The 15405-nt window shown below is 37.6% G+C and overlaps 1 protein-coding gene across 3 annotated transcripts in view; it reads left to right on the top strand.

Moving 5' to 3' along the window:
• CERS6 (ceramide synthase 6) overlaps positions 1-15405 on the top strand; it is a 324828-nt gene that overhangs the window by 83821 nt on the left and 225602 nt on the right. For all 3 annotated transcript variants that reach the window (XM_045033905.1, XM_023259428.2, XM_023259429.2), the window contains exon 2: positions 10350-10455. In XM_045033905.1, coding sequence (XP_044889840.1) covers positions 10350-10455 — 106 coding nt within the window. The remainder of the gene's footprint in view (positions 1-10349; positions 10456-15405) is intronic.

Consider the following 15405-nt stretch of genomic DNA (forward strand, 5'->3'; position numbering starts at 1 on the left):
TTAAAGCAGATTATTAAATACATATAGTATGATATAGTTTTTAAATAAAAATACAGTAAACACAGTATTAAAAACATGTAAAGTATATGGGGGAGAGGTAGCAGAAAAATCCTCAAATGCCAATAAATGTTTATCTGTGGGTGATGGCATTCCTGGTGATTTTTAATATTATTTGATGCTTTTTGTTGCTTTTACACTTTCCATACTGTATACCACTTTTAAAATTCAGAAAATGAAGTCTCAGTAGAATTTTGATGTTTCTTGAGCTCTTGGAGAACTTGACTGTTATACAGTTGGTAATTGTCTTGGCCCTGTCCATAATTCTCTTTCACGTCTAGGTTCATTATATTTTTATGAACTACACCACCTTTTTCAACCTGGGTTTTGTTGCCCAACAACAAAGGAAACACAAAAGAAGTACAGTGCTAAATTCTTCTCATAAAACATATTGATTGTTATTTTTCAGATTTTATTCTATTATGTGTTTTATTTTACAGTTGTCATTTTAGTACATATAGCTGCCACTGCCTTCTTCTTCTCCTTCTCCTTCTCTTCCACCTCTTCCTCCTCTTCCTCTTCCTCTCCCTTCCCAACTTATTTTTTAGATTATTTTATTTTAGAGAGAGCGCGAATGGGGGAGAGGGGCAGAGGGAGAGACAATCTGAAGCAGGCTCCATGTTCAGCGTGGAGACTGACACATGGCTCAATCCCTCGACCCTGGGATCATGAGCTGAGCTGAAATCAAGTGTCAGATGCTCAACCAGTTGAGCCATCCAGGCACCCTAAAATTTATTTTTTAAATTTCAGTATAATTAACACACAATGTTATATATTCATTTTGGGTGCACAATATAGTGATTCAACAATTCTGTTTTACTCAGTGCTTCATGATAAGCATACTCTTTAATCCCCATCACCTATTTCACCCATACTCCCTCCCATCTCCCCTCTGGCAACCATCAGTTTGTTCTCTATAGTTGGAGTTTGTTTCTTAGTTTGTCTCTTTTTTACTTTGTTCATTTATTTTGTTTCATAAATTCCACATATGAGTGAAATCATATTGTATTTGTCTTTCTCTGACTTATTTCACTTAGCGTTATGCTTTCTAGATCCATCCGTGTTGTTGAAAATGTATAGCTTGCTTTTTAAAATTACCTTTGTATCGGGGTGCCTGGGTGGCTCAGTCGGTTAAGTGCCTGACTTCGGCTCAGGTCGTGATCTCACAGTTTGTGATTTTGAGCCCTGCATTGAGGTCTGTGCTGACAGCTCAGGGCCTGGAGCCTGCTTCAGATTCTGTGTTTCCCTCTCTCTCTGCCCCTCCCCTGCTCACACTCTGTCTCTCTCTGTCTCTCAAAAATAAATAAATATTAAAAAAATTAGTTAGAAAAAATAAAATTACCTCTGTATTACAAATTTTCATGGTCCACATAGTTTATGTATCTTTTTAAATTGCTATATAATATTTCATGGGGTTTTGTAATTTACTTAAACATTAAACCTTGAAGTCATCCTAGGATTTACTTCTTGAATCTTCTCTTTCATATATTTACACTCACTTCCCAGGTAATTTAGTCCTAAGGCTTTATATGCCATCTGTATGTTGATGACACCAAAGTTTATTTTTAAATAATATATAAAATATAAATATATAATTTATAATATATAATATATAAAATATAAATATATATTTGTATCTCTAGCCCAGACCTTTCCTGAATTCCAGACTGCTATATCCCACTGCCTACTTGACATGCTCTCACCTTAGAAGCCTTCAACATCTCAGTCATACTCCTACCTCAGGGCCTTTGCCCTTGACTGCTGTTCCTTTCAGAATTTTCTCTGCGGCCTTCCCTGACCAGTCTATTAAAAATTGTAACCCCACTCCATCCTTCTAATAAGTGGGCTTTACTCTCTAGTACTTTTTCCTATCTGGCATAACATACACTGCTCTGTTTATTTTTATCTGCATTTCCCCCACTAGAATGTAAACTCCGTAAAAGGGATTTTGTTTATTGCTGCACCCCCAATACTTAGAGCAAAGCCTAAGTAGCATAGGTGCTCAATGAGTCATTTGTTAGTGAATCATTATTCTGTTTACTGTTTTTCTCTATTATAAGTAACAATGCATAAAAACCTTTACATTTATGGCTTTTTTCTTTATTTGACGGATTTCCTTAGATAAATACCTAAAAATGGGATTACTGAGTAAAAGTGTGTAACCATACCACAAAATTTTAACAATACTTATGTAATCTACTTACCTTTTTTATTTAAGGAAAGGAAAAAATACTGTTTTTATTAATAGGTTATGGTAGGATTGACTGGGGCAGAGTCTTTTTTAAGACATTTACTTTAAGCTTTAAGACCTTGGGCACATCCTTTAACTTCTTTGACATTTAGTTTATATTTCTATAAAACGGGACTAATATTTACTTCAAAGAGTTTTTGTTGGGCTTAAAAAAAGACAATAAAATGTTGCAAAGCACTTGGCACATAGTAACTGTCAATAAATATCAGTCTCCTGTCTCCATATTGGCCTTCTTTCCACTAAATGTTTGTTTCCTTGAAACATTTTATCTAAGGATTATGGAACACACACATCCAGGCACAGACATACCTATATGTCTGAACATGCACCTACATACTATCTTTCCAAATCTGATCTCTACTGGTCTTGTAAATTAAACATTTTTAATACCATGATCCTAGCCATGGCATACCATTACTGATAAAGTGTTGGCAGTCAAGCAGTGGATTGAATCAGTCACCTCTCCCCAGTCCTTCTTTCTTGGAATCCTCACTTGTCCATACTTAGGTTCCTTTCCAGCACAGTCTGAGTGGGACATAGTTATTTCACTTAAGTATTTCATCAGTTATTGGTTGTAATTCCAAGGACTTTTGTATTTGCCAATCTATTTGCCATTTCTGAAGTTCTCCATTCATTCCTAAAGATGTAAGTTTTCCTCCGGTTGTGCTTCCTTTCAGCCTAAAGAACTTCCTTTAATTCTGTCTGGTTGACTTTTGATATTTTGACTGTGTTATGTCCAGGTTTTCTTCATTTGAAACTTTCTTCTCTGGGGGTTCTTGAGCTTCTTGAATCTGTATATCTTTTATTACATTTGAGAAGTTGCAAACTATATACTTTTTTCTAATATTTTTTTTCTTCCCCACTGTGTGTCCCTTTTTTCCTCAAACTAAGATTGCCCATATATTAGCCTTTCGGAATTGTTCCACAGGTCCTCAAAGTCAGTTTGTTTTTGCATTTTTTCTCTCTTTTTTCAGATTGCATGGTTTCTATTCACCTACCTTTAAGTTCACTGCATATCTTTCTGTCTTTTCCCCTAAGGATGGGTTATAGTTTCCTTTGTTCTTCATCAGCGTATTAGATTGTAAGGAGATTTACGTAGTTGGATTCAAATTGTAGCCTATCATGCCCACAGTGGACAGTGGCTTCAGGCTCAGCTCAGTTCTTTAAATCTTAGCTTCTAGCTGCTTTCAGTTGACCTTGTACATACATGGTTCAGAGGCCAGCCAGAATCATGCTTTGTTTCTATACAGAATTAGGGATTGGCTCCTCTGGATTTTTGCCTTTCATGGTTTCTCTCATCACTCTGATTTTCCCAGGCTCTTCCTCTGGTTCCAGCAGTTAGAAAGAGAATGTTTTTTTTTTCTTTCCTTTCCTTTCCTTTCTTTTCCTTTCCTTTTTTCTTTTCTTTCTTCTGAATTCATTAAATCTTACTTTATTTTTTATTTTTTAAATTTTTTCTCTTTTTAAAATTTTAAATTTTAGTTAATTAACATACAATGCAATATTGGTTTCAAGAGTAGAATTCAGTGATTCATCACTTATACACAACACCCACTGCTCATCACAAGTGCCTTCCTTAATACCCATCACCCATCTAGTCCATCTTCCCTCTGTCAACCCATAGTTTGTTCTGTATCATTTAGAGCCTCTGTGGTTTGTTTTTCCCTCTTCTCTTTTTTTCTCTCCCTTCCCATATGTTCATCTGTTTTGTTTCTTAAATTCCACATGTGAGTGAAATCATATATTTGTCTTTCTCTGATTGACGTATTTCATTTGGCATAATACATTCTAGCTCCATCCACATCATTGCAAATGGCAGGATTTCATTGTTTTTGATAGCTGAGTAATATTCCATTATCGAAATATCTATATCTGTATCTGTATATCTTCTTTATTCATTAATCAGTTGATGGACATTTCGGTTATCTCCATAGTTTGGCTATTGTTGACAAGAAAGAGAATGTTTTTCAGTTAATGTTTTATCTGCTTCTGTGACTGTGTCTGATATCAGGGCAGAGCTGCAAAATAAACATAAATAAATAGTCAAGGAGCCTACTCTCTGCTGGTTGCTTACACCTACCTTTGACTCATCTCCAGAGCCGACTTGTTTTTATTCATTCTCCCAAGCCTCCAGCTAGTTTAGTTTAGGAGGGATTAGTATGTTGTACAGAGTTTTTAAAGATGAAAAATCAATGTTAGGGCCTCATTCTGTCACATGAAAAACAATTTTTTTAAGTCCTACTTGTGGATTTATTATATAGCAAGTCAAAGATACAGAAAGGTATGGACAAATCCCACAATGAGGCACTAAAGCTAAAGAAATAAATTCCCCTCATCATCTTTTTAAAGTTGCCTTCTCATTAGTAGAGATAAATAATCTACAATTTCACATTTTTTTCTATGCTCCATCTCTTTTTTTTTAAGTTTCTACAGTATAGTTAATATACAGTGTTATATTTGTTTCAGGTGTACAGGATAGTGACTTAGCACTTTCATATAGCACTTGGTGCTCATCACGACTGCCCTCCTGAATCCCCATCACCTATTTAACCCATCCCTCTGCCCACCTCCCCTCCAGTAACCATCAGTGCGTTCTGTATAGTTAAGAGTGTTTCTTGGTTTGCCTCTCTCTTTCTCTTTTTGTCCCCTTACTCATTTGTTTTGTTTCTTAAAACCCACATCTGAGTGAAATCATATGGTATTTGCCTTTCTCTGACTTACTTCACTTAGCATAATATTCTCTAGCATCCATGTTTTTGCAAATGGCAAGACTTCATTCCTTTATATGGCTGAGTAATATTCCATTGTGTGTATGTATATATATACATACATACATACATACATACATACATACATACCACATCTTCTTTATCCATTCGTCAGTCAATGGACATTTGGGCTGTTTCCATGTTTGGCTATTATAGATAATGCTGCTATAAACATTGAGGTGCATGTATCCCTCTGAATTAGTATTTTTGTAATTTTGGGGGGGTAAATACCTGGTAGTGTAATTGTTGGATCGTAAAGTAGTTGTATTTTTAACTTTTTGAGGAATCTCCATACTGCAAAAACATAATTTTTTCGAATTATTTTTTAATTGAAATCTTTATTGAGAGAGTTGTAAATTCACATGCAGTTGTAAGAAGTAATACACTGAGAGTTCATGTACCCTTTACCCAGTTTCCCCTAATGGTAACATTTTACAAAACTGTAGTGTGATATTACAACCAGGATATCAACATTTATAAAATCTATTGAGCTTATTTAAATTTCTCCAGATGTACATGTACTCATTCATGTGTGCATGTGTGTGTGTGTGTGTGTGTGTGTGTGTGTGTGTGTGATTTAATTCTGTGCATTTATATCATGTGTAGGTTTACGTATCCACCACGGCAGCCTTACACCTGCTTTGAAAGTGTAGTAAATGCTAGAGACAGAAAGGACTGAAAGTCTCGGGCCATGTTCCCCACTGAAGATGATTACATGGTATTAAGAGATCTGAATTAACATTTACCCTGTAAACATTTATTTGCTTTTCAAATTAATTTCCTTTAACATACTGTAAACATTTTGAGTGCAGTAATCACCTCATGTTTTGTGTGTACCTTTATCCACACCACAGCCCAGAGCTGACCCTGGTGCCCTGTGCAGTGATTTTCATTCAGTTCATTTTTAAAGTACAAATACCTGTCGTTAAATAGAATTAAAAGGTAGAAATGTATTAAGTATTTTCTCTGTTTTAAATTGAGATTAGTATTCTTCAAAGTTCACATCCTGATTATGTTTCCTTGCACATATGTTCTACTACATGAAAGTACTTTATAGATGTTTGATCTTGTGAAGGCTGTGTTGCTGCCTTTGATAAAAAAGTAATTAGGTGAGCATTTCCTGGTAGAGGTACTCATCAAAGTTTGAAAGTACATATTTCCTTTTAACTATTGTATTTGTAGGGACTCCCCCCCCAACCCCCCATCTGTCTTTCTGTCTCGACAAACCCGTGAAAGACAGCTTTTGTGACCTTATTTCTGTTAGAGCCAGCATTGAAAAAAAATCCATCTTTTCTTTAATGGACCATGACAGTAGGTAACAAAATTATGGTAGTTGTGTCATAGGTTTTATGTGGTTTCTAACACTCTCTGGAAAAAAAATGCCCAGCAGTGTTTCACAAATTCTTTGGAGAATAAATGCAAGTAAAATTTCTGTCTTTTCATATAATTAGGGATGCTATTAGGAAAATAAAAAATAGTCTTTCTTTCTTCTCTCATTTGAGATTACATCTTTTCTGCCTATCTTTAGAAGTTTTTTATTTTATTTTTTATTTTTTAATGTTTATTTTTGAGAGAGAGAGAGAGCAAGAGACAGAGCACAAGGAGGGGAGGGGCAGAGAGAGAGGGAGACACAGAATCTGAAGCAGACTCCAGGCTCTGAACTGTCAGCACAGAGCCTGATGTGGGGCTTGATCCCACGAACTGTGACATCATGACCTGACACGAAGTCGGACGTTTAACCGACTGAGCCCACCCAAGTGCCCCTGAAGTTTTTTAAATCTTAGAAATGAAGTGCCTAGCTGTGTATGCTAGGTAAGTTGAAAAGAGAGCACCTAATGAGAGGTTGGTGGAGTCAACACCGGTGCTCTGTGGATGGCTTTGACTAAGGCAAGCGATTACTCTATCTGATGACCCTTGTCTTTTTCAATTGCCTGTGTAGGTTTCTGGCCTTGTTTGCTTGGTACCATTAGAACTCACTGGGTGCCCATGGCTTAGCACAGTGCAGTTGAAGCTGAGTGGGTTTCTGGGCCCAGAGAAGTCATGATTGTGTAAACACTATACAGTATGAAACCATACAGATGGCACACGTCAAAAATGTAGACAAAGAAACCGTGTGACATCACGTTTCACCATACACTTATGTTTATATACACACACAACTTATATACATATGTAGTTACTAATTTTCTTATGTATGCTGAAATTGAGGCACAGAGAGATTACTGCAGCTAGGGTGCCACAGCCAGATTGTAGCAGACGTTATTTCTACCCTCTCCTTTGGACTTTGCTTTAAAAATCTCTTTACAGAGCATCATATTTAAGTGATAATTTTGATTACCAAAATTTGATAAGTTTGGTGATCAAGAGATATGCCTTCTTCAAGTTGCTATTGCATTTGTTCTTGAAATTCAGTGAAGAGTTTTTAAAACATGGTTTGAGGCTTAAAAAGAGAAGGAGAAATACATAAGACATTGTATTGTGTTAGACACTAAAAAACCTTTTGAATGCTTTTGTAAGTTATTGCAGCATGATAGCAAAGGTGGGGAAGTGGCTTTTGAATAAATTCTGTTGAGTGAATTTCTTGGCTTTCCTACTGCTTGCCCACTCATCAGGCACACAGAGAAGGTCTGTTAACTTGTCAACAGCACTCAGAACAGTGGTAGCAACAATGAACACATATTTACTGAAGACAGCCAGTTGGTCATTTATTGACCCCCTCCTGCCGACGCCTAATGATTTTCATGGTGTATTCAGAGGTGAAAAGATTATCCTCTCCATTCATACTCTTAACTCTTCGAAGATGGAAAGAAAACCATGTACTAGAACAGAAGGATGTTACAAGGATAATGGCAAATTCAGAAAGGAAATTTGAATAATATTCAGGAGTTGTGGGGATGGGGAAGATGAAGGAAGGCCAGAGAGAAATCCAACAGGGAAGAGTAATAGAAGGCAACCAATGACAGGTTGATTTGGGCTCTTATGCCAATTTAATTTTGCTGTTTACCTTTTCATCCCACTCTTGCTGGACCTTGTATCTTTTCATACTCCTTATGGTGAAGAGGAAAAAAAAACCCATAAAGCAGGAAACTTTGTCAAGCAAACAAGTTCTGGACTTGTTTGCTCCTTATCCATCAAACATCACTTCTTTCCACTAGCTGTAGCTGTAGCTGTAGTTCCAAGATTATTGTTCATAGTGAAGACCCAGAATTATTTGAAAAAGATTACATTTCTCTTTAAGAAGGTAGTGGCATAGGTAATATGTCTTAGAATATTTTACATTAAAAAGAACTGAAAATGCAGAGGCGCTTGGGTGGCTCAGTCAGTTAGCGTCCGACTTTGGCTCCAGTCATGATCTCACGGTTCATGAGTTTGAGCCCCGTATCAGGCTCTGTGCTGACAGCTCAGAGCCTGGAGCCTGCTTCAGATTCTGTGTCTCCCTCTCTCTCTCTCTGCCCCTACCCTGCTTGTGCCCTGTCTCTCTCTGTCTCTAAAAAATGAATAAACATTAAAAAAAAAAAAGAATTGAGAATGAAAATTTGGGGAAAACTCCAGTTCTAGAACAGTTACATAGTAGGAAAGGTGGTAAGTCCTTCTTCCCAGCTTTGTTCCAGAGAACCAGCAAAACAGGTATTATATTACATTTTCTGTGTATATCTTTCCTGGGTGAGGCTTGCATACACAGTATTCCATTTTCCTGTTGAAATAAGTGTCTTCTCTTTAACTTGAAATAGGACCCAGTGAGATATTATGTGGTGTATATATGTAAACTTCATTCATCCCACTGAAAAAATGTTCCTTTGTCTATTCTTTAATCTCATCAACTGTTATTAAAGAAGCTTCATGATCTGTTTTGTACATTTATCAGTTGTTGCCTTTCGCCAACGTTAACTTGGGTAATACTTTCATCTGATGTTTTATTATTTTGTATTAGTAGAAAATGTTCAACGTCACTACTGAAAAGGAACATTCACAAAACCTTATTTCTTGAACATTTAGTCTAAAACAACTCTTATTAAAGTTGTAAGTGCTTAAAAAAAAGTTTCAGAGATGTCAGCGTACCTTTGGGGCCCCCTGCCCTCTGCTGCTCCTTCAGTGCCTCCTTCACATGTCAAGCACAAGCAGAAATGAAGCGAAGTCTTCCCATTCTTCTGGACATAGTCGTTTGCTTAGGCTCAAAACAGTGCAGCAGATGCTTGTAATCATTTCAGACTTTTCAGCTTGTCTGGGACATTGTGCTATCTGACATCCTTCATTACTCCTTACGAGAAAGACCCAAATAACCACAGGGGCGCCTAGATGACCCAGGCAGTTAAGCAACCAACTCTTTGATTTCAGCTCAAATCATGATCTTGTGGTTTGTGGGATCGAGCCCACACTGGGCTCGGTGCTGACAGCATGGAGCCTGCTTGAGATTCTCTCTTTCCCTCTTTGTCTGCCCCCTTCCCATCTCAAAATAAATTTAAAAAATAAACTTAAAGACACAAATAACCACAAAGCAAGAATTTTAAGAAGCCATAAAGAATTGGGGCTGGGGCGCCGGGGGGGCCTGAGTGGGTTAAGCATCTGATTTTGGCTCAGGTCATGATCTCAGGGTTTGTGAGTTTGAGCCCCACTTCAGGCTCTGTGCTGACAGCTCAGAGCCTGGATCTGGCTTCAGATTCTGTGTCTCCCTCTCTCTCTCCTCCTTCCCTGGTCATACTCTGTCTCTCTCTCAAAAATAAACAAACATTTAAGAAAATTAAAAAAAAAATAAAGAATTGGGGCTGAATATAATGCATTTGGATTTTAGAGACAAAAATGGCCAATTTTATGAGGTAGGAGTGATCAAAGGTACATTCTCCATGTGTAGTCAGATGATTAGTAAACACTTTTTCATAGTGGAAGGTGTAACATGACAATTGTTAGTGAGATGTTAGTAAGAAAAGTATAAGTTAAATCATTTTAAAATGATGGTTTGTTTGGTTCATATATCTCACTTATGGTCTTATATTTGTCATCTGGTAGTCTTTCTACCTGTTCAATCACATTAGAACTTAAGGATCAGGAGATTTCAATGTTCTAAAAGGATTTCTTTTTTACTGTCACTGTTGGAGGCCTATAGGAGAGAAGAAAAGTTAAATCTGTTTCACATTGACTGATGAATGAATGTCAGCAGTGTCCACCCAGCACTTCATTGGGACAGTTGAGTAATGTGTGATTAATTGGTGACATTAAGAAAAGTTATAGAAAGAATAACTTCTTCTGACCTTATTTTATTTTATTTTATTTTTAAGATTTGTAGCCAAACCATGTGCCATCGCCCTCAACATTCAGGCCAATGGACCACAGATTGCCCAGCCCAATGCCATTCTGGAAAAGGTCTTCACTGCAATTACGAAGGTATGATTGCCTTTTTGGGTGGTATGAGTTATCATGACCACCATTCTCAATCTGAAATTATTTAATCCCTTCTCTCCTGGGTTTGAGAACTAATTGCCCAGCTTCATGCTGGAAAGTGTGCTCTTGGAAAGTGTGCAAACATTGTGACTAGGCCAAACAGGTAGAAGCTGAATAAATGTGGGCATGTTTGAGACCTGTTTATTTATTCTCACATTGATTTTAGAAGCTGGTCTGTAAAGAACAGTCTAGATTAGATTCTAGTGATTAATCTCATTTTGTGTCTCTTTTAATCTCACATGACATGAAGCAGTACATATAATGGTTGGATGGGATTTTGTGGAGAAGACTGGGTAAAGCTGAGGAATATAATTAATGTACAGGCATACGTTGGAGATGTCGCGGGTTTGGTTCCAGACCACTACAACAAAGCAAATACCACAGTAAGGCATGTCAAATGAATTTTTGGGTTTTTCCAGCGCATATAAAAGTTATGTTTACATTATACTGTTATCTGTTAAGTGTGTGCAAACAGCACTCTGTCCAAAAGACAATGATGCCTTAATTTGAAAATATCTTATTGCTTAAAAATGCCAATCATCATCTGAGCCTTCAGCAAAATTGTAATGTTTTTGTTGGTGGACACTCTTGTCTCCATGTTGATGGCTGTTGACTGATTAGGGTGGTGGTTCCTGAAGTTTGGGGCGATTATGGCAACTTCTTAAAATAAGACCGTAATGAAGCTTGCTGCATTGATCAGCTCTTCCTTTCATGAAAAATTTCTCTGTAGCATGGGATGCTGTTTGATAGCATTTTACCCACAGTTGAACTTCTTTCAAAATTGGAGTCAGCTTTATCAGCTTTATCAGCTAACTTTATGTAGTATTCTAAATCTTTTCTTGTCATTTCAACAATCTTCACAGCATCTTCACCAGGTGGAGATTCCATCTCCAGAGACCACTTTCTTTGTTCTTTCATAAGAAGGAGCTTCTTACCCATTAATATTTTATCATGAGATCTCAGCAATTCAAATATAATATTAATGAAAATGTTTGAAATATTGCAGGAATTACCGAACTGTGAGGTAGAGACACAAAGTGAGCCAATGCTGTGTTAAAAAGAATGGCACCGATAGACTGGTTTGATGCAGAGTTGCCACAAACCTTCAATATGTGAAAAATGCAATTATCTGTAAAGTGCAGTAAAGCGAAGTGTGATAAAACAAGGTTTGCCTGTACGTATGAAAGGAAGTGCCCATTTGCTTCTACCTTGTGTTCCAGCAGTTATGAGACACAGGCAGATGTAAACAAAAGAGGGAATAATTAAAGGACAGAAGAGTTGCAAGATGAAAGAATGAAAGACAAGGATCTAGAGAGTTACAGATCTAGAGATCTAGAGAGATCTAGAGAGGATCTAGAGAGTTATAAGTTATAGATTCACTGCAGAGAAAACAGAAGAGATTATCACTGTGGTGAGAGTGAAAGCCAAACCAGGAGCAAGGAGAGGAGAGCAGGGGAGGGGGCAGATCTTTGCCCCTCCACTGATATCGCCTTAAGAACAAAGAGGGGAGGAGAAAGAAGCCAGAAACCCTCCATCCAAGGCTGTGAGAAAACAAAGCACATCACAGCATCCCAAGTATTTTTTTACTCCTATATCGCCCTTCATCTTACTCTCGTATAGACAAGAAAGAAGGACAGGAGGAGTGTAGTATTCTAGGAGAAGTATTGTGTGTTCGTACATTAAATGGTTCATTTTCCCTTTTTCATTTTTCTGGGAAAAATTACTCAGGCTTTTAAAATGTGATTTGACAGTGTTAAGTTTTATTCCTTTTTTGGTATTTGTATTGCTAACCATTTGTATTACTTGTCTCTTGTCTTAAAACTATTAATTCACATATTCAAACATTTTTATTTATATTATGGTCTTTATTTCTGCCAAGATTTTCTAGGATTTTCCCCTCTATCCTTTTAAAAATGATATTTTTCCTGGAGAAGTAGAAGAAAGCACTAGATACTTCTTATATCTCTGTCAGGAAGAAGAGAAGAATGTATTAGGAAAAGCTCTTCTGGTAGTTTTATGGGCTGGTTTTAGATTGCCAAGTTCTTACCTGAAGGGGCACGTATCTTAATGGTACTTAAAGGAAGAAAATATTAAGAAAAAACTTGTATTTTCTTTGAACATAGCAATTTGCTGCAGCAAACACTTCTTTCCCTCTGAAAAAGCAGAAGTGTAGGAAGTTATCAGGTTTTTAAAAATGAGATTATAATATATTAGTGTTTGTCTTGTGAATTACTCTAAATGCATAATAAAATGAGTCTACCCAAATGTTACGTGTCCCCTTAGAAATTCTACAGTGGACATTTTATTCCCTTGCCTTATGTTTATTGTGGTTACTGGAGAAATTTCCTCTATAAAGGTAGTAAAAGGAATTTGGAGTCATGTTGACGGCTCTAGAGAATATTTGCTTCCAGCTCATTTTAATCATACTGTCTTAGTTTTCCAAGGTGATTCTTTTGGACATTTTTACGTGATTAGAGAAGAAGCCTCATGATTTAAATGTAGAGGCAGCAAAAGTTGGACCAGTTGTTCCTTGAATTCTTTATAATTGTCCAGTGTTATTTATGATCTGAGAAAGTAACAGGCCAGTTGACTAGAGTAGAAGTAGCAACATATGGAGAGATTAAACACTGTATGTATTTGAGTGACCATTCACCAACCTGGCCTTGACCATGATTCCGGGTCACCTTTGGAGAAGGGCATGGTTATCATCTTTCAAGAATGTAGGGGCGCACTCTCAGAACCTTCAAAATCTGTGATGCATAGGACATAATTTGTGGGGCCAATGCAGAATGAAAATGCAGGGCCTCTTGTTCAGAAAGCATGAAAAAATGCCATTTAAGGCATAAAAATATAAAGCTTTTTTTCTTTTCTTTCATAGATTCTTTTTCTTGACCTGTCAACGTGTTTTTTATTATTTAATGTCATGCCCCCTCAGGCATGGGAATATTCATGAGGCAAGTGTAGAGCCTCACATGTCCTGGGGACCCCACACTATGACTTACTGAACACACAGCCCATTAGCTGTGTCCAGACTGGGCCGATGTGCCTGCCCCTCTCTGGCCAGAGGTAGAGAAGTTGAGACCGGCTTCACCCCTTTTGATGGGCCTACTGCCCCAACCCCCAGGGGACTGGTGACTGCCACGTGTATTGCAGTCTCTAGAGCAGGACACACTTGGCAGCTGGATTGGGGTGAGCAAGTGTATCGTCCCCACTGAGTCATCTACCAAATGCATCAGGGCACTGCCACCCTGGGGTGCAGGCAGCTACCCCCATGTCCCATGCTGAGACACCGCAGGTATACATACCCAGTTCCAGCCCTTTTCATGCTTGCCCCTGGGGCAGCAGTAGTCACTGGGCAGAAGCGGGAAGGAGTAGGAGGTCTGGGGAGCCAGGGGACAGAGAACTAAGTTCCCCAGAACTAGTTGGGGGAAGTGGTGGGACTGTGTGTGAGCCAAGACTCTGAGCCCTAACACGTGTTCCTCTGTCTCATTGGCCTTCATATACAAAATACAAATTCCATAACAAAATTATTAAGAATTTCAAGATAGCTGCCATAGAACTTGAAACCCCAAGCACGAGCCTTTCTGAATTGTGGATCCCTGTGTGACCGCACTGGTACATGCCCTGTGTAGTTCTCATCTATGTAATTATCTGATAAATAGGTAACATCTGTTTGTCTCTCTGTATATCTGGTACAAACAAATGTGCATGTGCATAGTTGTTTATTTATATTTATTTATTTATGTTTGGGGTCTCCTGCCATACTATTGGCACATATCTATAATCCTAACAGCCTTACTTTTCTAATCCTATCAATTCTTGAGCCACTGAGGAAAAAAATATATATGTCAGCTGTGAAACCAGGTTTTATGACACAGAGAAATCATACCATCATCCACTTTTGGTATGTTACTCTATATCTTAAAAATTATAGGCAAATTTCCTATAATTTGTTCTCCCTTATTCTCCTCTTATGTCTCTTTCCTTTTTCCTCCCAGTATTGGTTATGAATATTAAGGTCAGCCTAGGTATTTCTGTATAAAAGTGTGTATATATGTCAGCATTGTTCATTTCTTTCCTTGGAAATCTTAAAAAAGGAAAAAACTAAGGAGAACAATTAAAAATCCAAAACAATTAAAAAAACGCACACAAAGAAGAAGGAGAATCTCCCAAACTCTATTTTTGGCAAACTAGTAGATACATATCTCTAAATTTCAAAATATGTCTTAAGGCTAACAAAAAAAAACAGTTGGTGGGTTGGGCAGAAGCCAAGCAAGAGGAAGTGAAGAGCATGGAGTGGGGGTAGCTCTCAGGAAAGCCAGCAAAAGAGACAGCTTCTGAATGTGAGGGAGACAAAAGCTCTAACCAGTGTTTGCAACATTAGATACAGAAACTGGTGAGCAAGGCGGCGGTTGTCCTCCTGAACTCAGTTTAATTCAGAGAACTGGAAGAAGTTCACAGACGACAGTGTGGATGGCACATTTTCAGGAGATGGTCTCCCTTGGTGGTGGCTGAACTGCACGAGCATTCTCCCTGCTCTGCATACTCCCAGGAGCTGGTCAAAAAACTCTGATGGACTCAATGATGAGTAATAAAGAAGGAACACACACAACATCAAAGACAAGGAAAAGAATGTGTAGCAGTGCTTATTAACAAAAATTGTTAGTGGAAAAATGAGGCCACAAGGCAAATGAAAATTGTGATTAAATATTTTACCATAAACTAAAAAAAAAAAAAAAAATAAGCAATAACTCTGTGAAGGAAAACCACAAAAAAAGAAATGTAAGACCTAAAAAAAAAATAGTTGGTCAACAGGAAAAGGGACGCATTGTGAGCTGGTAGCTTCAGGAGAACATACTAAAACTATCATAGGGGGCACCTGGGTGGCTCAGT

This window comes from Felis catus, chromosome C1 (assembly GCF_018350175.1).
Source record: "Felis catus isolate Fca126 chromosome C1, F.catus_Fca126_mat1.0, whole genome shotgun sequence".
NCBI lineage: Eukaryota > Metazoa > Chordata > Mammalia > Carnivora > Felidae > Felis > Felis catus.